The 25481-nt window shown below is 36.9% G+C and overlaps 1 protein-coding gene across 1 annotated transcript in view; it reads left to right on the top strand.

Moving 5' to 3' along the window:
• ARHGAP15 (Rho GTPase activating protein 15) overlaps positions 1-25481 on the top strand; it is a 678501-nt gene that overhangs the window by 433715 nt on the left and 219305 nt on the right. The window contains exon 10 of the mRNA XM_061135692.1: positions 7162-7260. Within this exon, the coding sequence (XP_060991675.1) occupies positions 7162-7260 (99 nt within the window). The remainder of the gene's footprint in view (positions 1-7161; positions 7261-25481) is intronic.

The following is a 25481-nucleotide window of genomic DNA, read 5'->3' as shown; positions in this document are numbered from 1 at the left end:
GTGGGCTACCATCCATGGGGTCCCAAAGAGTGGGGCTGGATTGAGCGACTAACGCTTTCACTTTTTGTTTTAACCTGGAAGGCTAGGTCCTTCTTTTTCCAGAGCCGTGCCTTACTGGCTGAGTGTAGCCACTTTAAAGTCAGGATATAAATGAGGTGATTTTTTTTTTTCTTTTTTACCTTTCTGGTAACCAGTGAAAGCACACATTTCCCTTCTATCTAATGAAGTTCAACATATATCAACTGTTTTTCCCCCAGGGCACTATTGGCAATCTGGGAAGGGCTGTTTTCTCGCCAGAAGGGGTTGCCTGCACTTACCTGGACCCCCCAGTAAGTGGCGGTAATGCTCCTCCCCCACCTCTGGCCTCAGAGCGCCTGAAAGTAGCCAGCAGTGCCCCTCACCCTCTCTAGAGCCTTCTGGCAATCCAAAAATCAAAAATACCCCGCAATTGATATTTTCTGCTCTCCACCCCACTCAAAATCCTTCCCTACATCCTGTCTTTCCTTATAATTAGTGAATCCTCATCACTAACCTGCTAAAAAGAAGTCTATCTGCTGTCTCTACTTCTCACCTTCCCTTCAAATCTTGACCATAAGCCTCTGCTTTTCAGTTTCATTCTACAAAAGCCATTTTCCTTAGGATCACCAATAGCCTCTTAATTTCACCTTGATTTCTCATCAGCATTCTGTTCTGAAATACCTATCCGAACTCCTAAATATCAACCTCTCTATTCTCCAAACCCTCGGGTTTCTGCATCTTAGTCTCCTTGAACCAAGCAAAAAAACTTAAATCTTCTTTGCCTAGTGAGTTAGCTCACCTCCTGCATCCTGCCTGCAAATCCACAGAATCACTGCATCTCTCTGTTGTCTGAGTTAGGTCCTTATCTTTTTTTTCCATGTAGAGTCCGATGTTTTGTAACTATGGGCAAATGACTCAATATCTTTGTGCCTCAGTTTCCACTCCTCTAAAATCCAGATGATAATAGTGTCTACCACCAAAGTATTACGATTACTATGAAGATTTAGTAAGTTAGAATAAAGTACTTTGAACTTTGCCTGGCTGAATGTAGTAAGTCTTTGCTGTTATTATTAAACACCCTTATAATAGCACTAATTGCATCATATTATAATTGTGAGAGCTATTCTTCCACCCGGACTGTAGGAGATCATGCTTCATGCACCATTGCATCTTCAGGATGGAGTGCAATGTCTAGGCTACAGTGGGCATGTAATAGATAGTTATGAATGAACGTCAATCTTTGATTTCTTTACAGTGCTCAGCATATGGTAGGTGCTCATGAAATATTCACTGAATTGAATTAAATAGATTTGAATTGATCTGTAGAGAATACATAATAAGAAGTGCCATAATATAACATAAAACATAATGACTTTAAATTTTAAGGTGAGAGAAATTTCCTTTGAGTCTCTCCTTAGGATTGACTCTAAATGGATGTATAATTCCACCTTCTAACCAAATTTAGAATTTTTTCTCTATTTATTTGCTCCCTAGTTTTGGTTTCCATGTCCTGAGAAGTCTCTTTGTTTTCATTCTCACAGCATAGCTTGGATCACCAAAACTCCAGACTCCTGTTATCATTCTTTATCAGTAAGCTGTTGCTGCCTAACAAACAAACATAGAATCTCAGTGGCAAACAGCAAGAAGCACTTATTTTTCATGTGTCTGTGGCTTGAATGGACAGCTCTGCTTTACATTGTAGGTTTGACTGGACTTGTCATCTCAATGAGGGTCAGCCTCAGTTCTGTGCTATATGTATTTACTCTGGAGCCCAGACCGAAGGGGCAGCTGCTACCCAGGGAAACTCTTGATTCAGCAGTAACAGAGAAGCAAGCATAGAAATCTGTAGCATGTCTGAAGACCTCAGTGTTGAACTGAAACGTAGTCATTTCTACACAGGCTACATTGTCCAAAGTAAATCATATGGGCAAGCCCTCTATCAGTGAAATGAGGAAATAAATGTCACCTACTCCAGTGAGTTTTACCACACAGTCACATGGCAAAGGTGGCGAAAGTATAAATCTAATTCAGAGAAGAGGACAAGAATTCTCAATGATGACTAAATTTACCACAAACCTATCCTGATTCTGGTCTTCATAACATCTGCATGCGTAACCACATTAGCATCTTAACAGATCTTTTGTGTTCAGTCTTCACGATCTGTGCCCACCCCCCACCATTTTGTTATGAATATTTTGGTTACAGGAGATAGAATATCCAGTTAAAAATTGTTAATATTATTTCATATAATAAGCAGTATAAAGAAAGTGTTTTAGGACAGGTTTAGAAGTTCAACAATATCACTGAGGTCTCAGGTCTTTGTAACTGCTTTTTTTTAATCATGTTTAGCTTTGGCTTGCAAACTTCCTATCTCATGGTGACAAGGTTGCAGCAGTAGCTCCAGGCATTGCAAAGTTGCACGTTGATGTGCACGAAGGAAAAAAGACAAAATGCCTTCATGTGCCTCTCTCCTTTTATCAGGAAAAAAATCTTTTTTAGTTTCCTAGGTCATAGCCCTTTGCATTTTACCAACCAGAACTCTCTAATTTTAAACTAACTAAATCTACATGATTGAAGGCAGGAGGAGAAGGGACAACAGAGGATGAGATGGTTGGATGGTGTCACCAACTCCATGGACATGCGTTTGAGCAAGCTCTGGGAGCTGGTGATGGACAGGGAAGCCTGGTGTGCTGCAGTCCATGGGGTCGCATAGAGTTGGACACGACTGAGCGACTGAACTGAACTGAACTGAAAGCTACAAAGGAAGCAGAAGTCAATGGAGACCATTTGAACATCAGAATCTGTCTTATAAGTGGACTCTAAAACAAGAAAGAAGTTGGGAGGGAAATGGTGTATGTATAACAAATCAGTCACATTTTCATGCTCAGATAAAGGCCTACTTGACTTAACGGTTAAGACTCCTCATAACACAAACTTTATCTCCTCTTAAAGCTTCATACATGAAGATTTCTCTAAATAAGAAAAAACATACGTTTCCCTTTGTACAATCACACCAAGATGATTCTTCTCATCACTCTCTCATTGCTGATTATTTAACTCTCCTTCATCCTCCCCAAATGCCCTTTTTGTTCTCTTCCTTACATCTCCAAGCTAAGTCTTACTTAACTTTGAGGACTCGGTTCTTCTCTGGGAAGTCTTCCATGAGTGCTCAATGCTCCTCCTAACATGTTCCCATTGGATCTGTGCTTCCCTGGGAATAATATACTTCATGATGACTTGTTCTTGCTTATTTACTTATATGATGTCACCATTAGACAAGAAACTTTTAGAGCACTGGAAAGGAGCCTTTGCTAGCTCCTGACACAGAGCAGGCACTTAGGATTTCTTTTAAATAACAGAATGAGTGAAGGAGAAAATACACTAGAATATCTTCATCTTTTTCATTTTCCTGTATCTACCTGTCAGAAACAAAAAGGAGAAAGAGACCTTTCTCCAGACTTTAGCATCATCTTCATTCAAGAATTTATCTTTCTTGAATGATCTCCATCTCATAAATCCTCCCTCAACCTCCCCCTTTCCACATACCACCTTTGCGCTAAATGACAGAAAAAAAGCCTATATTTTAGAACTTCTTTCTTTGCACTAAGTACTTTTTATGATACCTGCTATATATTCTATTTATTACCTTATAATTTATTATTTATTAACAGAATATTTCTGGTAGCCCTACAATATTATAAGCTTCTTGATATCTATATCACAACCTAATATGCCTACTCATTGCTACAACTATAGAGGATACTCAGTAAATATTTCTGAAATTCATTTGAATCATGACTATCATTAAAAGATTTTATTCTATATAACAATTCTTCCTTTCTGTAATCTGTGACCAGTTTAAATGATCAAATCTGAAGTTCTGGATTTTTTTCTTAAATAATATTTTATGTTTTTCTCTCTTATGTTGATGACTTACTGTTTCTGAATGAATCTTTGTTACTAGACCAGATATTCAAAGCAAATATTCATGATTATTTCTCACTTCTCTACACTATGTTGATGTGTGCTTTGAGCTTGTCTTCTTTCTGTCTCTTGGACAAAAACGCACATTTCCACATTAAATTGCATTATTATTAGTGCTCTAGCCTTAATTTTTTCCCTCCCTGCTGAGTTGTTCTTAACTCAAGCCATCACCTTTCCTAAGAAATTGATGAAAATCATGATTTCCTTGAAGTCTCACCACAATCTGTGTTGACTGTCCCTTTGAATAACACATCATTTACCATTGTATTATGCTACATCTTATATTTTCCCCCACTTATGCTAAAAATATAAAGAGATAGAAATACCAGACCACCTTACCTGCCTCCTGAGAAACCTGTATGCAGGTCAAGAAGCAACGGTTAGAACCAGACATGGAACAGCAGACTGGTTCAAAATTGGTAAAGGAGTACATCAAGGCTGTATATTGTCACCTTGCTTATTTAACTTAAATGCAGATTACATCATGAGAAATGACGGGCTGGATGCAGCAGGAGTTGGAATCAAGATTGCCAAGAGAAATACCAATAACCTCAGATATGCAGATGACACCACCCTTATGGCAGAAAGCAAAGAGAAACTAAAGAGTCTCTTGATGAAGGTTAAAGAGGAGAATGAAAAGCCTGGCTTAAAACTCAGCATTCAAAAATGAAGATCATTTCATCTGGTCCCATCACTTCATGGCAAATAGATGGGGAAACAATGGAAACAGTGACAGACTTTATTTTCTTGGGCTCCAAAATCAGTGCAGATGGTGACTGAAGCCATGAAATTAAAAGAGGCTTACTCCTTGGAAGAAAAGCTATGGAAAACCTAGACAGCATGTTAAAAAGCAGAGACATTACTTTGCTGACAAGGGTCCATATAGTCAAAGCTATGGTTTTTCCAGTAGTCATGTATGGGTGTGAGATTTGGACCACAAAGAAGGCTGAGCACCAAAGAATTGATGCTTTTGAACTGTAGTGTTGGAGAAGACTCTTGAGAATCCCTTGGACTGCAAGGAGATCCAACCAGTCAGTCCTAAAGGAGATCAGTCCTAAATATTCATTGTATGGACTGATGCTGAAGCTGAAGCTCCGATACTTTGGTGACCTGATGCGAAGAACTGACTCATTAGAAAAGATCCTGATGCTGGGAAAGATTGAAGACAGGAGGAGAAGGGAATGACAGAGGATGAGATGATTGGATGGCATCAATGACTCAGTGCACATGAGTGAGTAAGTTCCAGGAAATGGTGAAGGACAGGGAAGCCTGGCGTGCTGTAATCCACGGGGTCGCAAAGAGTCAGACACGACCAAGGGACTGAACAACAGCAACTGTGCTAAAAATATGTTTTACATATTTGAAAACTTCTACTGATGAAAAAGATGATGTCTTATATCAATAATTCAATAAATATTTATTGAACTTCTAGTATTTGCCAAAGAGTGTCGAGTTACTGGGAATTCAGTAATAAAGAAAATAGGAATAGTCCTTACTGTCTTGGGTTTTGCATTCTAAACAAGGAGAGCAACTAACCAGTAAACATATCAATCTAATATGTGAGATGGAGTAAAGTGCTCTAAGAAGTAAGTTGTGGGCAGCATGGAGATTTGTTATCAGCAGAGGTTGCCAGTTTTTTTAAAGGTAGATAGGAAATGCTACAATAAGAGGGTGACATTTGATCACCTGGGTAATTGATTCCCACACAGAGGAAATAATAAGTTCAAAGTCCCTGAGGCAGAAGTGTGCTTGGCATGGACAAGAATCAGTGATGTAGACAGAGTGGCAGCAGCAAGTGATGAGCAGGAGAGAGGAGAGAGGAAGCAAATGAAGTCAGATAATTGGTGGAAAGTCAGGTCGTTTACTGCCTTGGAAGTGATGTCAAGGAATTAGATTTCATTGCGTGTGAGATGGAAAGTCCTTGAACCTACTAAATATTTGTTTCATTGTCAATAATCAACATCTCTGCTGTTTAAAAAGGTTCTGGAAGTGGATGTTGGTGACGGTTGCACAACAGTGCGCATGTACTTAATGCCACTAAACTGGACACGTAAAAGTGGTTAAAATGATAAATTTTATGTTATATATATTTTATCACAATTTTTTAAAAACCCTTGAGTGAACACCATGGACCCAAAACTGTGCTTGACCGAAAGAACAGTATAAGCAATGCAGCACTCAGAATCTGCTTTGAGAAAATACATTCCATATATTATAAGCGAAAATACACAATGCAAGGTAGCATAAATCATGTTCCAAATGAGAGAGCTAGGCTAGAATTTCACACAGTGTTCTCGGAAACATTAGTCTGGAGAGATGCCCTTTGAAATAAAAGGATCTTACCCAAGTAAGTTTGGGAACTAGTGCATCCTTCAGTCCTGCCTGGAGATTCCCAGTGCACATTGGCATAAGACAGGCTCTGAAATAAGTACACATGAAAGAAACCTGTTTAGCTTTGTTTAACCCACTGTTGCTAAATCATTTTGATTACAGGCTTTCCCCCTCAAATCGCCTGTTAACATCCTGAGAAACTGGTATTCCAAAGGACCTATGTCACAGGAGACATAAAGCTGAGACAGAAATTCCGGATAGAGTTTGTGGAGAAAGCCATCTGAGCTGAGCCCTAAAAGAAAGGGGATACTTAGATTAGAGGAAGGGCAAATTCAAGGCAGGAGAAATGTGAAAACATTCACTTCAAAGTAAATATTCTGGAACTTGCTTTTTTCAAATATCATTGTGCCACTGAATGAATCTAAATACACTAACAACATCATAATTTTGATGATTGTTGATAAACTTCTTCTCAAACACTCAGACATCAGTTCACTAAGATTCATTAATTTGTCGAAGTTTTCTTAATTCCTAGTCATTATTTTATAGACAGTGAAATTAAGCCCAGAGAGACTATAACTTACTCAGTCATCCCTGCCTAATCGATGGCAGGGTGTTCATTTTCTTTCTCTAGGGCCAGAGTCCTGTTCCATAAAGGAAGGAGCTATGGTCCTTGCATGTCTGCAACAGACACTTTGGAATTAAAGCAAAAAATCGATTCCAATGCAAGATGCAGATTTCATCATTCAGTGGATATGGAAACAGAATCAAATTAAAGAACAACGCAAGCTTGGATTTTAATGAAGCTCATCTTTGTTTCTTTTGCAGATCAAATTTTTGGCTCTCATCTGCACACACTGTGTGAACGTGAAAATTCCACAGTTCCACGGTTTGTAAAGCAGTGCATTGAAGCTGTCGAAAAAAGAGGTGGGTAACTGAATGTACAGCCATTCCCCCAATACTGCATCCTCTACACAACCCATGCTCACATTAACAGCACCACTTGATTTGCCTGGAAAGCCATGCAATTAAAACCTGACTGTTGCTAATCAGTTAAGAGGATCAAGTTTCTTATTAACTTCAGTTTGTTTTCACAGTAGGGACATCAATAATTCCCACTAATGTTCTTTTTTTTAATATTTTGCTCTCCGGCATGTTGTTGATTCAATTGCAAACTTCTTGTTTTCCCGCCAGTGATAAAACATTCATAAAATATCAGTACTGACAGTGTTAGAACCCTCCTAAAATTCATGCTGGTAGACGTTGTGCCAGAACAAATTTTGGTAAGCCCCCATTACCCAGTGAAACAAATAGTCTCCTACTTGCAAACGGTGATGTTCCATTTTCCACGTGTATCTGTTCAGCACAGAACATGCCTCACTAGTTTTGCTGGAACAATTAACAGACACACCTCCAGTGTTAAGATGACCTTTGATTCCTATATTTCAACATTCTAATTTTCATCTGAAATTATCTCATCTTACTGAGGAGAACAAAGCAAAACCCAATTGACTCATTATTTCTATGGTAGTCTATCTGTAGGGTGTTTTTCCTTCAGACTCTGACTCATTCATTCAAGGTCATTTTCCCTGGAAGATACATACAGTAGATGCAGAATCTCAAAAACTATATTGTATAAAAATGTGAAGCTTCATCACCATCTGTTACAAGTTTACAACATATTCCCAGGATCTAGGGGGATATATATCATGTAAAAGATAGAGGTGTTTTCAGAAAAAGAATTGGTGAATCTATTCCCCTTTTCAGCTCCCAGTTTCTTAAAACAATAGAACCAAGGGAGGAAATCTTTACCAAGTTATCTGCTAGTGAAAAGCCATTTTAATTCTCTCAATGTTACCTGGCTTTATTATAGAAACATAATAAAAATGGTCTGCAATTTCCAACTCCTGGAAATTCATACTTTAATTATACTGTAAGGACAGCCTTGGGATCCTATTATTCCCATATCAGTAAGGAATGAGAGAATAACAAGAAGGGGACAAGTGGGTAGAGAGAGTGGGTAAAGTGAGCAGCTTTGGGGAAAAGCATATCAACACATCAGAGAGAAGAGCTGAGAGTTCAGAGAGAGAATAGAAAATAGTAAAAGCAGAATAAACACAAGGAGAGGTATCTGTGAGGAGTGGAATCAATTGGAGTTTAGAGAGAAAAGTCCTTTTATTGCATGTTACAATCTCATTTAATTGTGTAAGTACATATTTTAGGAACAAATATTATTTAATAAATACTTAGAGCCAAATGGATCACTGAAAATGTTATAATGTTATTATTGCCAATAGTTAAATTATCATCATTTTCTGGAAATCTTCACTCACTTGTAAATACTCAGTATTGACAGTGTAAGCACCGTCATATTAGAACAAAAATCCAAATAGGACTTTGGGGGAAGCTGTGCATAAGATGTGTGCACATTTAAAAAAGGATTTTATAACTCTTTATTTCTGTATATACCCCAGGCAAAATGAAAACTCTACTAGACACAGTCTTGTGGCATGCAGATACCATGGTATTGCAGAATTGAAAATGCCTATAAATAGAAACTGTATGTTTTGTTCATGGCATTTTATTGGTGATTTTTAATAAAATAAGACCATATTTTTGCTGACAGGGGCAATTATATTTGGCCTTATATTTCATCGTCTCAATGTTTTCTCTTAAAATGAATTTGTAGATTCAGCACTAGATAGGCACTAGTCTCATATAATGATTATTAATATAATTCCTAAATGTTTTAATGAAACTCGAAGACTACAATTCCATAAAGCAGCCATAAGTCAAAGCATTTTGGCAATATTAGCTTAAAGGAACTCTATGGAAATGTTCAACAAAAACTCGGAGTCACAAGACAAACCCCTCACATCGCTACAAGATTTACAAGTGTGTGCTGTTGATTATATTTTTCTATGATCATTTGTTGGATTAATATTCTTATGTTTATATGCCAATTCTGTTTACTCAAAGTGTTGTTTTTGCTAAATTCTGGCATAAAGCACCTCAGTACAGAAATAATTTATGTGAATATAAGTCCAATGTTTACGTAGGTTTCTGATGACATTTTGTGCTGGGGTTGGTATTAGGAAGTAACATATAAAGGTGCCAAGTCTCTCAGCACGGCTGGACTCAGCATATCTAGAGCCCTCCTTCTAATGGCCAGATCCTCTTCTAGCCAAGATACTCAACTGCAGAGTCATGGGAAATGCTTATGGACCTGTTATGGGAAAGGCATGTTTAATGAAAACTGTCTGTTTATTCTCACAGACTTAGGAAAATGGTCTCAATCCTCCCTACAGCAGCACATCAGCTGTTACATAAAAACTACTTGTTTCCTTTCTTTTTTCTCAAGTCCTTTCTTTTTTTTTTTGAGATTATTTTCCCCACCTTAAAAAAATCATTTACAAACTGCAGTAATATTTCTGAAATGCTTCTGTGCTGTGCTTAGCTGTTCAGTCATGCCCGACTATTTGCGACCCCATGGTCTATAGCCCACCGGGGTCCTCTGTCCATGGGGATTCTTCAGTCAAGAATACTGGAGTGGGTTGCCATGCCCTCCTCAGGGGATCTTCCCAACCCAGGGATCGAACCCAGGTATCCCACATTGCAGGCGGAATCTTTACCATCTGAGCCACCGGGGAAGCCCAAGAATACTGGAGGGGGTGGCCTATCCCTTTTCCAGGGGACCTTCCCAACCCAGGAATCAAACTGGGGTCTCTTGCATTGCAGGCGTATTCTTTACCAGTTGATCTACCAGGGAAGCTCTAAATGCTTCTAACATTCTTGATTACAAATGAAGCAACATCAGGAGGGCATCTCTCACCATTTACTTATTCATTCCTCTGTTCATCCATTCATTCAGTTAGTTGCTTACACTTGGCAGAACCAATTTGCCCATGCTTCTCTAGTCTCCCCCAGGGATATCCTACCCAGTCCTTGGCAAAAAATGTATTCTTTATCCATCCTTGGCAAAGTGGTATTCAGTTCAGTTCAGTCACTCAGTCGTGTCCGACTCTTTGCGACCCCATGAGCCACAGCATGCCAGGCCTCCCTGTCCATCACCAACTTCCAGAGTCCACCCAAACCCATGTGCATTGAGTCGGTGATGCCATCCAACCATCTCATCCTCTGTCATCCCCTTCTCCTCTTGCCCTCAATCTTTCCCAGCATCAGGGTCTTTTTAAATGAGTCAGCTCTTTGCATCAGGTGGCCAAAGTACTGGAGTTTCAGCTTCAACATCAGTCCTTCCAGTGAACACCCAGGACTGATCTCCTTTAGGATGGACTGGTTGGATCTCCTTGCAGTCCAAGGGACTCTCAAGAGTCTTCTCCAATGCCACGGTTTAAAAGCATCAATTCTTAGGTGCTCAGCTTTCTTTATAGTTCAACTCTCACATCCATACCTGACTACTGGAAAAACCATAGCCTTGACTAGGCAGACCTTTGTTGACAAAGTAATGTCTCTGCTTTTTAACATGCTGTCTAGGTTGGTCATAACTTTCCTTCCAAGCAGTAAGTGTCTTTTAATTTCATGGCTGCAATCACCATCTGCAGTGATCTTAGAGCCCAGAAAAATAAAGTCAGTTACTGTTTCCACTGATTCCCCATCTATTTGCCATGAAGTGATGGGACCGGCTGCCATGATCTTAGTTTTCTGAATGTTGAGCTTTAAACCAACTTTTTCACTCTCCTCTTTCACTTTCATCAAGAGGCTCTTTAGTTCTTCACTTTCTGCCATAAGGGTATTAGTTGCATTTTAAATTTTGAATCTCTTGGACATGCCTAGAAGAAAATCTCTTAATGAGCCGAATGTAAACCAATTTAACGAATCACTTGTTTAGTGTGTTTCTTTATCTTGATTTGGATTTCCTTTATTCCTCTAAACCACCAGAGCATTCTCCTCCTTACCAACTATTGTAACTAGATTAAAGTTATTTCTGTGGTTTCTGACATTGTCTGCTTAGTCCAGAAAATATACACAGAACTTGGAGGGCCAACTGTGAAGGAGTGTGTTAGTTTTTAAAACTTTTCCAAGTGGTTAATTCTCCTTTGCCTTGCCTTTACAGTTTTGGAATATGTGTGTGTGTGTGTGTGTGTGTGTGTGTGTGAAATTATAAATAACCAGTGAGAAATTGAATTTATGTTTCTTCTTCTAGAGAAAATTATACAAAAATATTGAATGATTATTCAGCTAATGCTCAATAGACATGGCGAACTGACCAAAAGCAGGAGATAATCTGACAATGTTTTTTTAAGGCCTGGAGGAATAAGCATGTAGGGGATGACATTGTGACATACTGGTGGTATGTAGAGCTAAACAGAGAGAAGTTCAGTTTTCAGCACTTTGTGAAATGCTTTCTGTAGTTTATGATGATCTAAGAGGTATATAGAAATTGTTTTCTTAAAAGTAGAGTCACTTGTATCACTTAGAGACAAGGAGCTAGCGATATGAACTAAAGAAAGTACTTCATCTAAACTGGTATAATTAGTACTAAAACCTTAACCCATGGGTTTTTGTGTGTGTGTGAAAAGCCTGTGACTGACTGTTCTTTGTGAAGGCCAGTCATTTGGAAAGAGCCCCACATAGTATGTGACACATTGTAGTATTGTAATGTGACACTCAGTAATATTGGCTGAATGAAGTAACAGAACTGGTGTTACTGCACTTCAGCAACAGGTAGTTAGCTGCTCAGATACCTATTCTGTATCATTCCCAGTACTACCATCTGAGAATATAGAGGAGATACACATTAAACAAACTGTGATAACTCCTATGAAAGAAAAAAAATAGATATTGTGCTGGAAGAAAGAACAACCACTACAATAATCATTTAAAAAATAGAAGTTTGCTTAAAACTGGCATGATAGGGGTGGGGGACGTGGAAAGATCTTGATCAAAGGCATAAGTTGAAGTTATGCAGGATGAAAAAGTCTAGAGACCTTTTACATAAGCATGATAACCAGAGTTTACAATATTGTGTTGAATACTGAAAATAAGCTTAGAGTAGATTTTGGATGCTCTCAACACAGAGAAAAATTGGTAGTTATGTGAGGAGATATGTTAATTAGTTTGTCATTTTGCTATGTCTATGTATATCATGTTGTACGCCTTAAATATATATATACATATATATATATATTTAGTTTTCATTTAGAATATATTTTAAATGACATAATAATCCCTGAATAATAAACACACACTCTTCTGGTTTTAGCCTCCTGATAAGACCAGAAGTTTAATGACACCCTGTTTCCCAGGTTATTTTCTTGACATACTGTAACAGTATAAAACAAGGAGTCACTTGGTGTGAGATACCCAAAAGAACATGGCATGAATGATGAACCAGTCCTTTTTCCATGGAACAATGCCCTACATTGCCAAAGACTTTTTTTTATATAATGATGGAGTTAGCTAAACGAATGAACATGTTTCTACACTAAATATACTTTTATGCATCCAATATATTTTTTGCTTGTAAGGGAATAGGGCTGGTTTTAAAACAATTTTTAAGTTGCATTTGGATTGGCATTCATCCTTTGGAATATGGTTTAACAACTCATTCTTCCTCCTTGATTCCCAGTTCAGGTTACTATGCCCCTGAACTATATAACAAATTTAAAATAATATCTAGAGATTTGTTGCAAACAATGTGAACACAGCACTGCTTAACTGTACACTTAAAATGGTAAATTTTATATTATATGGTTTTCTTTGCCACCATTAAAAATAAATGATACCAGGTCTTCCAAATTTGATGATTCCAGCTATAAGCTACTTTGCAGAATGCCTCAGCAGATGCTAACCAACAATTTTGTCCTCTCTCTCTTTTTTTTCTGGAACACAAAATACTATGACAGGAATGATACACAAAATTGCATATTTGACTTGGTGCCTAAAAGCCACCCTGGGATCCATAACCTTGCTTAAAGATTTAAGAAAGACCTTTAGTCTACTTCTGAGAAGGTCCTTAGCCCCGAAAACTTTATCTCTCTCCTTGACTTCTTAGCAGCTGTTATATTTTTTTGCTGTCGTTTGTTTGACAGGATCCAGTTATAGGTTCCGATGTCTGTTTAAAGAAGCAAGGAGGCTGTTGGCTTTAAAATTCCCTCATTGCTTGTGTGATCAGCATTTTCCCAGGCTTTTCTACATAGTTTGCCAAGCAAAGGGACTGACCTTTTGTAGCAAACACTTTTTCATTTCAAAATGCTCACTTTGATTTTTGTCCCATTTTATGCTCATTCCAAACTGTTTACAACCCACTAAAAATGACTGTGAATTATATGTTTGTGTAATGGATTCCTTTTGTGGTCAGAGTGGAATGTTTACTTTGAACAATTAGTTATCTTTGGGTAGATTATAGCAACTTGGAAAAAGAATGACTAAAATTATTATTATACCTTAACTGTTTCTTTTTGGTAGTTCCCCTGCTGTTACGTGAAGTTTGAGAAAAAGACAGATTAAGAATTCCATGACATTTCAGACCAAACCGCCTTCTCTTATTGTGTCAATATTTATTTGGGCGTACTTATTAATATCACAAGAAGGTATAGTTATACACTTATAACTTCCTGGATATACTTACTGAATCATAAAAATTCAGAACAGGGACTATACAGAAATACAAGGATGTTTACTATTATATACAGTGCATGCTTCCTTAATAGGTATTTGCAAATTAAGTAAGACATGCAAATGTATGTGCTTATTATAAAAAGAACAGACCTGATTATAGTATAGCTGTGATGCACCAGATCCAGTGCACCAGTCTGACACGGTCTTGAGATCCTACCAAGTGTTCACTGGCAAAAATAAAACTACATAGTCTTTTTCCATTGCCCGGTGATCTAGGCCCCTGAAGGGCCGATCATAATGCCTTCCTTAGGCAAACTCTGCTCCCAGTTCTGCTAATTTTGCACTGTTCATTCTTTCCCACTTTGGGATAATCTATTATAGTTGGATCCAGGCACGCACCAGAGGCTGATACTTCCATGAAGAATGTGCAATTTGTACTGTTTAGTTGGTGACGAGATTCTTAAAAACTTTTATGATTATATCTTGTTCCAGAGAGACTTCTGCTTGCTAGTTTTATAAGCAGCGAGTGAAAAAATAAAAAGTAATGAAAACAAAACAAACTGATAAAAATTACATGCTCAAAAAATAAAATCAAGAGTTCAAGATAAGCACTATTCCCTTTTCCCTAGAGAATATTTGTGGGACTGAACAAAAATGTTTCTCAGGGCACTGACCTATGTCTTCCTTTTTTTTTTTTTAAAGTGCTTGCTTTTTATGCCTAAAGTTAGGCATCCGCATGCGTTTACAACAGCACTGATCCTCAAAGAAGCTCCGTGAAAGTTTACAGCAAATTTCCTTTAGTTTTTACTTCTGAGTTAAAACTAAGTCCAGTTTAGTGGGTCTGTTTGTTTGTTTGTTTTGGTATTTTGTGTTTTATTTTATTTTGTTTTAATGCAATCCAGTGACTGCCACCTTCCTGACAGCGATCGTGTTGTGCTGGGTCCAAGTTGGAATTGGCTCTTTGGGGTAGTCATGCTGGGGCCTCTGTGTCTGTAAGAAAGCCACATTCAGGGCTAGAGGGGAAGACAAAATCAAAAAAAGAGTAAACAGGAAACAGCCCGCGAGAGTATAAAAGAGAAACTGGGAAAAGACAACCAAAAGAAATCAGAGATGACAAGGTGGAGAGAGAGAAAAAAGCTGTGTTTTGCAATTACAAAAACAAATGTGGATAAAAGGGCATGCTTGTGAGGTCTGTAATGAAGAGAAGACAGACTATTGAACCAGTTACCATCTCTGCCATAGTTACCTGATACCTACTCCCTGTTCCAGAGAAATGTACTCTTGCTGCAGAAAATGCTTGTAAGTTGAATCTTGCCATGAATGTTCACAAGTTCTGAATGTTCACAATTTCTGTACAAAGATGTGGTTACTAATTAATTCACTGTACTTATTAGTGCCTTTTAATGACATTTATCTATGCTGAGCAATACACAGCAGTCTTATTATCAAAAAAAAAAAAAAAAAAAGAGAGAGAGTTAACTATAATAGAAGTTAACAGAGAAATGAGTGTGCAGTTCAATAACCGGAAAGGCTATCTAACAGATCCAGCAATGTAGCTCTGGTCAAGTCAGTCAGCGGATATTCCCACACTTTTGAGTCCAGAATGCATGCGAATAAATAATGTCTCTTTCTAGATAAAGCCTAAGTCCAATCTCCAACCTCCACCCCCACTCCCACTCCCTTTCTAAAGTTTAGGTTCTTAACATACATTTCCCTTGGAGTCAGTTGTAAGGAAACAGAGCCAAAATTAATACCCTAGGAAATTAGCCTCTTGTTGTGGATGGAGGATTTAAATAAGGCAACACCTCAACATGTCAAGATGTAATACTCTAAATTATCCTTTAGTGGTGTCATTTATATGATGGGAGTTCTGGGTCTGGAAGTTTTTCCCATTATAAACCCCCATATTCAGAAGTTAATAGTTCAACCATAAAAATAATCTTGGCTGAAAATTGGCAGGATGTTTAAGCCTGAAAGCAAATGTTTACAAAATTTGAAGAAAAAAAAAAAATCACATGCATTTGGAAAGCTTTCATGTTTTTAGAAATTGAGTGTGGTAGTAATAATAATAATGGTAATAATAAGGCAGCTAGAGATTTTAAAATATTTGTTGCCTTTAGATCCAAAAATGGATTTGTAGTTTTTAAATATTTTTATTCTTGTTGCATAATGTGAACCCATTGATTAAAAAATAAGTCATCAAAAAAAAATAAGTCATCAACAGTTTCACAAGTGTCACTTTGTTTTTTGAATTAATCTGTCCTTTATTAGTTGAACAAGAATTTATAAATCATATTTTTATAGGCATTTCCCTAGAGCTTAAAAATGTATAATCATAGAGAAGCCTTAAGTTAATTTAGGAAGTTATGAATAAGACCAAAATATTATACTCTTTTGTGGGTTTCCTAATGAATAGCATTCCCTTCTAAATGTCTAGAAAAAATTGCCCTTTCCAAGGAATTTTTACGCTTTCAGATGAAGTGTATTCAATTTGAACGTTAATCATTAATCTGCATATACAGTAAAAGAGACATACAGATTCCAGGAGAAATGGTTGTATCAGTCTACATAATTGAACATGGCATATTTTCCTCCATAGGATGTTTTAAAGTAATTTACCCATCTCCTTAGTAGATTCATGTCTTGGAGTTTCTTCTAAATTCTATGAGAGGTTATCTTATAGTCTAACAAGCTATTGAGTTAGAAATGTTATTCCTGGGTTCAAATAATCTTTTCTTTGCTAGTTTTATTCCTTTTTGCCAAATTTTATACTCTTCAATCCACTTTTTATCTTCAGTTCAGAAAAAAACAAACAACAACAAAAAAATCAAGGGCAGGACACTTTGAAAAGGAAAACTAACCATGCAAAACCAAAATAGCTCTGAAATGATACTGCTGGAAGAATTCTTGAGGTTTAGTATACTGTAGACCCAGAGTGTAAAGTCATACTCCTTTTAAAGAAATAAGAATGCCCTGAGATGTAGGGTGAAAGCACCATGTATCAAAGAAAAAATATTTAAAATATTTCCTTTAGTACATTTGTGCTCCTCCCTGTAGGGAGAGTGGATTCATTTTTAATTCTTCACTCAGTACCTAGCACGTGACTTATTCTCAATAAATGATAAAAAAAAAAGTGGATAAATTATATTCAACATTGTTTAAATCTTCATTGGAAAGTTGCACACCATTGCTACACCTGCACATGCTTGAAACTAAAAAGATGAATAACCAGCAGTTGTTGGTTGAAGGCAGCTACAGGATGTGCAGAGAATAGTGTGGTTTGCATTTTTTTAAAAACATTTAAAACATTTCTGAAGATATTATATTATTCTAAATGACATCATTCTTTCCCATTGACACTCAGCTATGCTAAACATTCACAGTTATGTTTACTTAAAGATTTTATGCCCATCATTTTTTGGAAATTACATTTAAATTCAGCAGCTAATAGAACATCCATTCTCTGCTCGTTTCATCAGAGGAAGTCATATCCCATTAGGCACTATTTCAACACCAATAGTCTGCTGTTCTTAATTAAGTGATTGAATGGCAACTATGACTTGTAAGTGACATGTATGTGAACGGCCAGGCAAAGGCTCTGGTCCCATAACCCCACAGAAAGTTAAGCACCGCATCTTCTCCTTTAATTCAGACTTGGAATACCATCTCTGTGCTCCTCTGTGTTAGTTTACTTTCCTGTAAACCTCTCATCATCCTGATTTAGTGTTTCTTTTCTATGTAGATCTCAGGAATTTCTTAGTTTCATGATAGTTTTTTTTTTTTTTTTCTTTTTTTAGTTTAAAGAATCTGTCAAAGAATTTGAAATAAGAAAGATGTGGTCAACTACACAGACCTATCAATTTGAAACTAATGAACAAAAGATAGCAGTACTCTAAATTCTGACATAGTTTTGCTATTGGACATTGATTTCATTTTCTCAAAATTACTTCACAGCACAAAAATGTTAAATTCTGCTGATGCTATCAAAAGCTACATAAAGACGGAATACACCAGTGTTATTAAAAATAGGACTATTGTCTTTCTTTTAAAAAAAAGTATGTTCTTCTTGTTATGTTTTGCATTTTTTGATAACTTGGGCTAACTTAACCCTTAAGTCTCCCTACAGAGTGGTGGGACACCTAATAGAAATTATTGTAATCCCAGTATTGTAAGCTCTCTTTACTTTTGTCTTGAAAGTGGGCAGTTGGCATGTAGGTAAAACTGCATAGCATAGTATTGGATATATTATGTGTTTTGCCTAGAGTTTGACAGCATAAAAAGAAAATATGCATTTCCTTTGGATTTAATTCTTGACTGACATTTCATGCTACTATTTCTTTCAGTGTGATCTCAATTCAGTTCAGTCGCTCAGTTGTGTCCGACTCTTTGCGACCCCATGGACTGCAGCACGCCAGGCCTCTCTGTCCATCATCAACTCCTGGAGTTTATTCAAACTCATGTCCATTGAGTCGGTGATGCCATCCAGCCATCTCATCCTCTGTCATCCTCTTGTCCTCCCGCCTTCAATCTTTTCCAGCATCAGGGTTTTTTCAAATTAGTCAGTTCTTCAGTGTAATCTCAGTGACCCTAAAACTTCAGTGATTCTTTCAGTGACTTTAAAGTTCTGATATAGGCATGACTCCTCAAGCTAGTTTTTTACACTCAGATCTGAGATCTAGGAACAATCATTTTTGAATTTTTTTTTCTGCCATCACAAATTCAACATTTTCAAACTGAGCTTGTACCTTTCCTCAAAAAACCTGCTCTTCCTCCTTTTGTCCTTACTCAGCCAATGGATTCATGACCTGTTTTGCCCATTGCCCTAAAAAGAAATTCACTGGACATCTTAGATCCTTCTCTCTCATTATGTACAACACCTTTCATCAAGTCTCATGAACTCTACATTTTTTTACAGTTTTTTAAAAGTCTTTACTGAGTTTGTCACAGTATTACTTCTGTCTTATGGTTTTGGTCTTTTGGCCACAAAGCATGTGAGATCTTCACTTCCTGACCAGGGTTCAAGCCTGCACCCTCTGCATTGGAAAGCTAAGTCTTAACCACTGGACTGCCAGGGGAGTCCCAATTTCTACTTTTTTGCTGTCTCTTAAATCTGATTCTTCCTCTCACATCCCATGGCCTTAATTGTGCTTCCATAATTTATTTTGATATAAACCCTCTAACTGATATCATTGACTTTGTTTTTATTTCTGCCCAGGTCATTCTTCTCAGTGCTGCCAAAATTATCCCTCGTAAATATAAATAGGATCATATCATCCCTTCTGAGAACCTTCCATCAGAATAAACAAAATTTCACACTAGTTATTATCATAGGATAAGCATATGACCTCTGTCTGTTGTCCAGCTTTTTAACCTCATAAACAACTTCCTATGCACCACCTACCTGAAGTTTTCCAAAGGCTGATATTCCATCCATGAACGGTTTTCTCTCCTTAAAGACCCTTTCCATATCCATTTATCTGCCAAATTTGCACTCATCCTCTTGGGCATAGTACAAGCTTCCCCCTCACAGATGAATGTTCTCTGACTCATGTATTCAGTCACCTCTCTGTAGTCTGTTGAGCATTATTAGCACCCTTCCCTCCACAGTATTCCAAGAAGAGCATTGCTTTCCCCAATACCACCCTATTGCATGGGACCATAGTGGCTAGTTTCATATCTGTTTCTTCATCTAGAATGTGAGTCCTGGAGTCTAGGGTTTGCCTGGCTCCTCTCTGCCTCCTCACTGCTCAGCACACCAGAGCTTGCATATGGAAGGGATTCAAGTCATCAGGGATGATTGAATGGATAAGTAGATACTATCCAAGATTTCACTCATCCATCCGTGTATACATCCTTAGAGAATCAAATTGTATACTGAAGATTCATTGACCTGCTAGAAAAAAAGAGTGATTAAATGTCTCTTGGAACACAGAGTAAAGTTATATGATCTGGAAAAGTGAAACTGTCTTAAAAGAGTTTTTTTGTTTTACATTTGTATCATGGTATGATATGTATGTATATCCATATCAATATCTATATTGATATCATACACATATATGATGACATATATCTATGTCATCATACATATATATGATGACATATATCTATGTCATATCTATGTGACACACCATGTTAGCAATAGTTTATAACAGGATAAAACAGGACCAAAATATAGCCGTGGCTCTGGTGTTCGGGACAGGTTTCAGACAAAAGTAACTTTCTCATCCTTAAGAGGGAAAAATCGCTCTCTCAACAAATAGTGTTAAATGTTTCATAAACCTGAGAGATTCAATTAACTAAAAACAAATTTGATGCTTTTGAGATCTGTCAATGTCATAAGTGTAGAACTTTCATGTTTCTGGTTCAAAAACTGCTTTTTATATATAAACTTCCAGGCACTGTGCCCACTTCCCTGTAAGTTTGTATACAATTTTTCCCATTATCACTCCCAGGTCTCTTTCACCATCACCACTTTCCAGGCATCTACCATCCACTGAATAGCCATGTTTCTGATTATCTTTTCCCAAATGTATTAGCTTGCATTATTTAAGGCTGAATCTCATTTTATTATTTCCTGCTCGTATTTCTAAACTCCTTAAGTCCATTTGTATGATTCTTTTGTCTTCACAGATGTCCACAGTTCCTCCCAATTTAGTATCATCAGCAAATTTAATTAATGCTCTGTTTACCTCTCCTTCTAATGAAACCAGTCCCTTGTTTCATTTCATCATACAAAGTAAAAATGTATTGGCAATAAAACAGTCCAAAGAAATGTTCCCTCACTGTAGGAGGGGAAGTTAAGGATACAGCAAAGAATCATGTGGTGAGGAGTGGACAGGGCAGCAGGGTGGTGAGCTAGTTTGCTATTGCCCTAAAGCAAAACCTTTTTCACAGCAAAAACACTTTGGCAGATTGCCTGGGTTGGTGCTGGGGGTGTGTGTGTGTGTGTGTGTGTGTGTGTGTGTGTGTGTGTGTGTGTGTGTGTGTGTGTGTATGTTCTGGAAGGCAGCTATATCACCCCAACTGAGGACTTTTTCCTCAAAATATTTATTGATATACAAAAAGCACACTTAAAAGTATAAATACAAATACAAATGTAAGCTAGTGACATTTAATCTGTAGTGTAGCCACTAACCTAGATATACATACAGGCTCACAATTATTTTCAGGAGACTCTTTCTAGCATTCACTACTGTTTAAGTTTTTATCTCACTCCCTAATTTGATAAATGCTTTAAACTCAAATTGCCTATTGAATTTAAATCAAATTCTTTATAATTAGTAGATTTCTAAAATAAAGTCAGAGAATTTTTCAGTTGTATCCAACAGGCAAATGTTAGTAAAAACAATTTAACATGTAGAATGAATAGGCTAAAAATTGAACTTGATCAGAGAGATATTACTTGTTAACTTTAAGGTAGGCAAGTTTACTTGCCAAGAATTACACCATTACTCTTTGAAGTTGTGGTCATATAGACAAGGTATGATTTATGTAAGGAAAACAAAGATGACATTTATTAAGCACCTACTTTGTGCCATAAATAATGCTAATGCTTTCCAACATGAGTCAGTACAATACATTTAAAGCCTATATCATTTGCTACCTGGTACTCCAAACAGTATTCTTAACTTCAGTAAATCTCTTAAACATTTGGCAGGCTGTATATGACAAGTCACTCTTCAGAATATGGGCGAACTAGTATAAATTCATTGACTCCACAGGAAAAAAATCTTTCTAGTGATTAGGACAGACAGATGGTAGACCAGCATCTCTATTGTTATATACAGAAGATGATGCACATTTGCCATGTTGAAATTAAAGCTGATATATACTTTACATATAGCACAAGGTCACCAAAGGTGTCATCACTGAAGGATGGTGTTAGCAAAATAGTGACTGGAAATATGGTGAAGCAGTTACAGCCTTGTATTGTTTTTGCAGTGAGAAAAATCTGATGCACGATGCATTCTTATGAGAGAATTTTCTCAGATGCCAAGACTTTACAGGCATAACTTCCATAAGCTTTAATGGGAGTTTCCTGCCAGCACCTGTTACAGTGCAGAGTTCTTACTTTTCACACATAATCCAAAATGGGCTTGGAATACTAACTTGGAAAAACTAATATAGTGAAACCTTCTTGAAATGTTTCCTCACGTATAATGTTCATCTTTTAATCCTTGGTCTGATATATGTATGACCATGTTTTCCATTCAAATTCTTTTCCCACCAGAAAAGAAGAACCAGACTTCTTTTCACAAGCTGTCTATGAGTAGGAGCAGATAAAATAATTATTTGTAGTGAGTAAGCTAAAAGAAAACTTACTAATCTAGAAATTAGATTAATGATAGAAAGCAACTTTTCTTAACTGAAAATAGTTCTAGAATTAGATTGTAGATGCCTGAGGAGCCAACAGAAACAATCAGAGTTCCATGTGCAAAAAGCGATACCAGTAGCTCTAAAAGAAGATCACAGGTTAAAATAATATAGTTTAGCCATATTTTCCCATATCTTTACAGACCAAAGTATAGGGACTTTTAACATATGAAGGATATTGCATTTAATCCCATGGATTAATTAGCAGGGTAATGTTTTATGTAGAGAAGAGTTTAATGAATTCTTAAAATTGCCATAAATTCTTATTACCAAAACTAAAACAAAAACAAACAAAAAAGGTTACAGCACTTCTGTTTAACTAAAATTGTTGAAGATTGTGCAGAAATACTGTTCTGTGAACAGCAATGTGTTTGAAATCTCTTATCCAATGTTTCTAATGCACATGGCATGTAAGAGTGAGGACAGATCTTCATACTTCAAGTCCTAAATCATTTATTGTCATTTTCCTGTTTAACAGCATGGTGAATAGGCAAAATGCTTTTTGCTCGTTAAACATTGTGAAATATTAAACTTTTAACTCATGTTTATAACAGGATTTTATAGCTAATATTGTTAGGTTACAGAGTTAAAGTTGTAATAAGTCTGAAACCTTGAAACCATAAGAAGACAATGATAAACCAAATAATGAAATTTCCCATGGGGCAAAATGTGGATTCTGAGCAAGAATAACTCCAGGATGGTGCCTATGTATTTTGGGTGCTCATTTACCCTCTTCTTTCTTTTTCTTTGCTATATGACTGCATTACTCCATACCGTCCCCTTCAGTACTATGTCTGACCTCTAGTACCTTTTCCTGGCAAACCTGCCGCAAGAATGGCATTTACAGTTTCAGCCTGAAGTTCAGACACCCTTGTGACTGAGTGTTACCTTGAGTGCAGTTGTTCTGAAAGGTAGCAATAAATTGGCATCAAATGGCTCTGTCTCCTGTTCAGATACCATGGGAGGAAGTTTGTTTTGTTTTGTTTCATAAGGCAAAGAAGGGAAAGGAAATCATACTGACATCTCTGGAGCAGGCTGTGTTCCCAGGGTTAGTACCTTCCTCCTCTCTAGGGCTTTTGCTTGTAGTACACTTTGCTCTAAACTTGGGCAAAATAAAGTCATCATTTTCTTTTTATATTCCAACCAGTGGATTGGTAGAAATGCATTTGTTGCTGTGTATAGTAGTTTTTGTCCAGGTTTGTTTGAAAACTTGAAATTAGGTTGGGAATCGAGGACCTCATGAATCTAGACACATTGTTCAATGTCATGTGATCTCCAGTTGACCCTGAAGAGTTTTAGGCTAAGTTACAGAGGAGACTGAAGGGCAGGAGAAAGGAGAAGTGTCTGATGGAGCTAGATGTATGTAAACAGAAAGCAGTGTGCATGCAGAGTTTGTGCAGAGAGGTGCAGTTTTGGTGCAGAAAAATGATGCAGTGGGAGAAGGCTCCAAGAATGTTTTCTGCAGGCCCTACCCAGAAAGGAGAGAGGACTGTAATTCATTATTATTATTAATTCATTATTCCAAGGAGATATAGAGGTCTCATAATTCCAAGGAACAACACTGTCTCTTCACAATATTTCAGTCTGTAGAGCAAATCCCTATATGGATTTATACACGCTCAGCTTTTGAGTCTCAGTTTAGAGCATTACACTTACCCAAAAGGAAAAGGGTCATATAAGTTGTCCCAGAAGAAAGACAGATCATTTATTATGCTTCCATATGATGGAAAATTATTATGATAATAAAAATAAATCATATTTAAGAATAAATTATATTTAGTCAAGTGGAAAAATGTGCCTCTCCTCCCCCAAATTTTTAAATACAGTAAGAACATGCCATTTTCATATAACCGTTGTATCTGAAAATAGAAGGGTGAGCATTTGGATAATAGAAACCACCCCTTTGGATTAGCCTACATGGTACACCCACTTCCTTTTCTGTCTTCTCCCATTATTTATTACACTAGTCTTATCCTTCATCTCTTCTTGTCCCACATCCTCCACAAATGAAGTCTTGCTGTGTTTGCCTTCTTTTAGCTAAACTTTTCTCTCAGGACAAGATCTAATAGATTTATCAGTGAAGTTTGATGTGAAATCCCTCCATGGAATTTAAAAATAAAGGAATAAAATTCTAATTACAGAATTTTAGATATAAGCAATGATATGTAAAAGAAATATTTTAAGATGAAATTATCTTCCCAAAACTTTAAAAAGATATTGTAAATATAGCCTCTATAATTAATGTTAAGACTAACCTTGGGTACCAACAAAGACATTCCAGGTCTTCAAATTGGTAGTCTTTTATTTCTGTCTTCTGTAGTACTAAAAGTCAGATATAGTAACTGATTATGGGTTTTCTAATATTATTTTCAAAATTCAAAATCAAACAGACCTTGATAGAATTAAGAAAATTAAGATACTCTTTACTTAAATTTAAGACAGTGAAAAACATGAAATGCATTTGTAACTTGATTTCTTTTTCTTTTTTTTGTAACTTGATTTCTTACCGCTTATAAAAATCACATATGGAAGAGACACTCTCAGTAAATAGTGTATTAATGAACATCAGCATATGTAACACATCTTTGTTTAATATACCTTCTTTTCATGACAACAGATCACAGAGAAGTGATAGATATCTAGTGATAGATACTAAATATGTCTGTGTATGCCTTTCTCAGTGGCTCAACAATAAAGAACCCCGCCTGCAATGCAGGAGACACAGGAGATGCAAGTTCAATCCCTGGATTAGGAAGATCTCCTGGAGGAGGAAATGGCAGCCCACTCCATATTCTTGCCTGGAAAATTCTATGGACAGAGGAGCCTGGTGGGCTACAGTGGGTGGGGTCGCAAAGAGTCGGACGTGACTAAGCAACTAAGTACACACATACACATGCACATATAGACACAGATATTTTAGTAAGACTTTTGATGTAGACCCAAGTGACAAAATCATTCAGAAACAAGAAATCTGTTTGTACTACACTAGTGTTAATAAGTTTAAAAAGAGAACGATCAGAATTGGAATGCTTTTTTTTTTTTAAGAAAACAAGTAAAGTTTTGAGTAACTAGAGTGTGTGCAATTGGTTAACAGTCCTAAAGTAGTCAAAATGAAGCTGAGAACATTGCCCTCTCTTACACCACTAAAGGAAGTCTTCCTCTAAGCTTTCTGCTTATAGTATGATAACAGAACT

The sequence above is a fragment of the Dama dama genome, chromosome 33 (genome assembly GCF_033118175.1).
Source record: "Dama dama isolate Ldn47 chromosome 33, ASM3311817v1, whole genome shotgun sequence".
In the NCBI taxonomy this organism is placed as follows: domain Eukaryota; kingdom Metazoa; phylum Chordata; class Mammalia; order Artiodactyla; family Cervidae; genus Dama; species Dama dama.
This window is presented reverse-complemented; position numbering and strand designations above follow the sequence as displayed.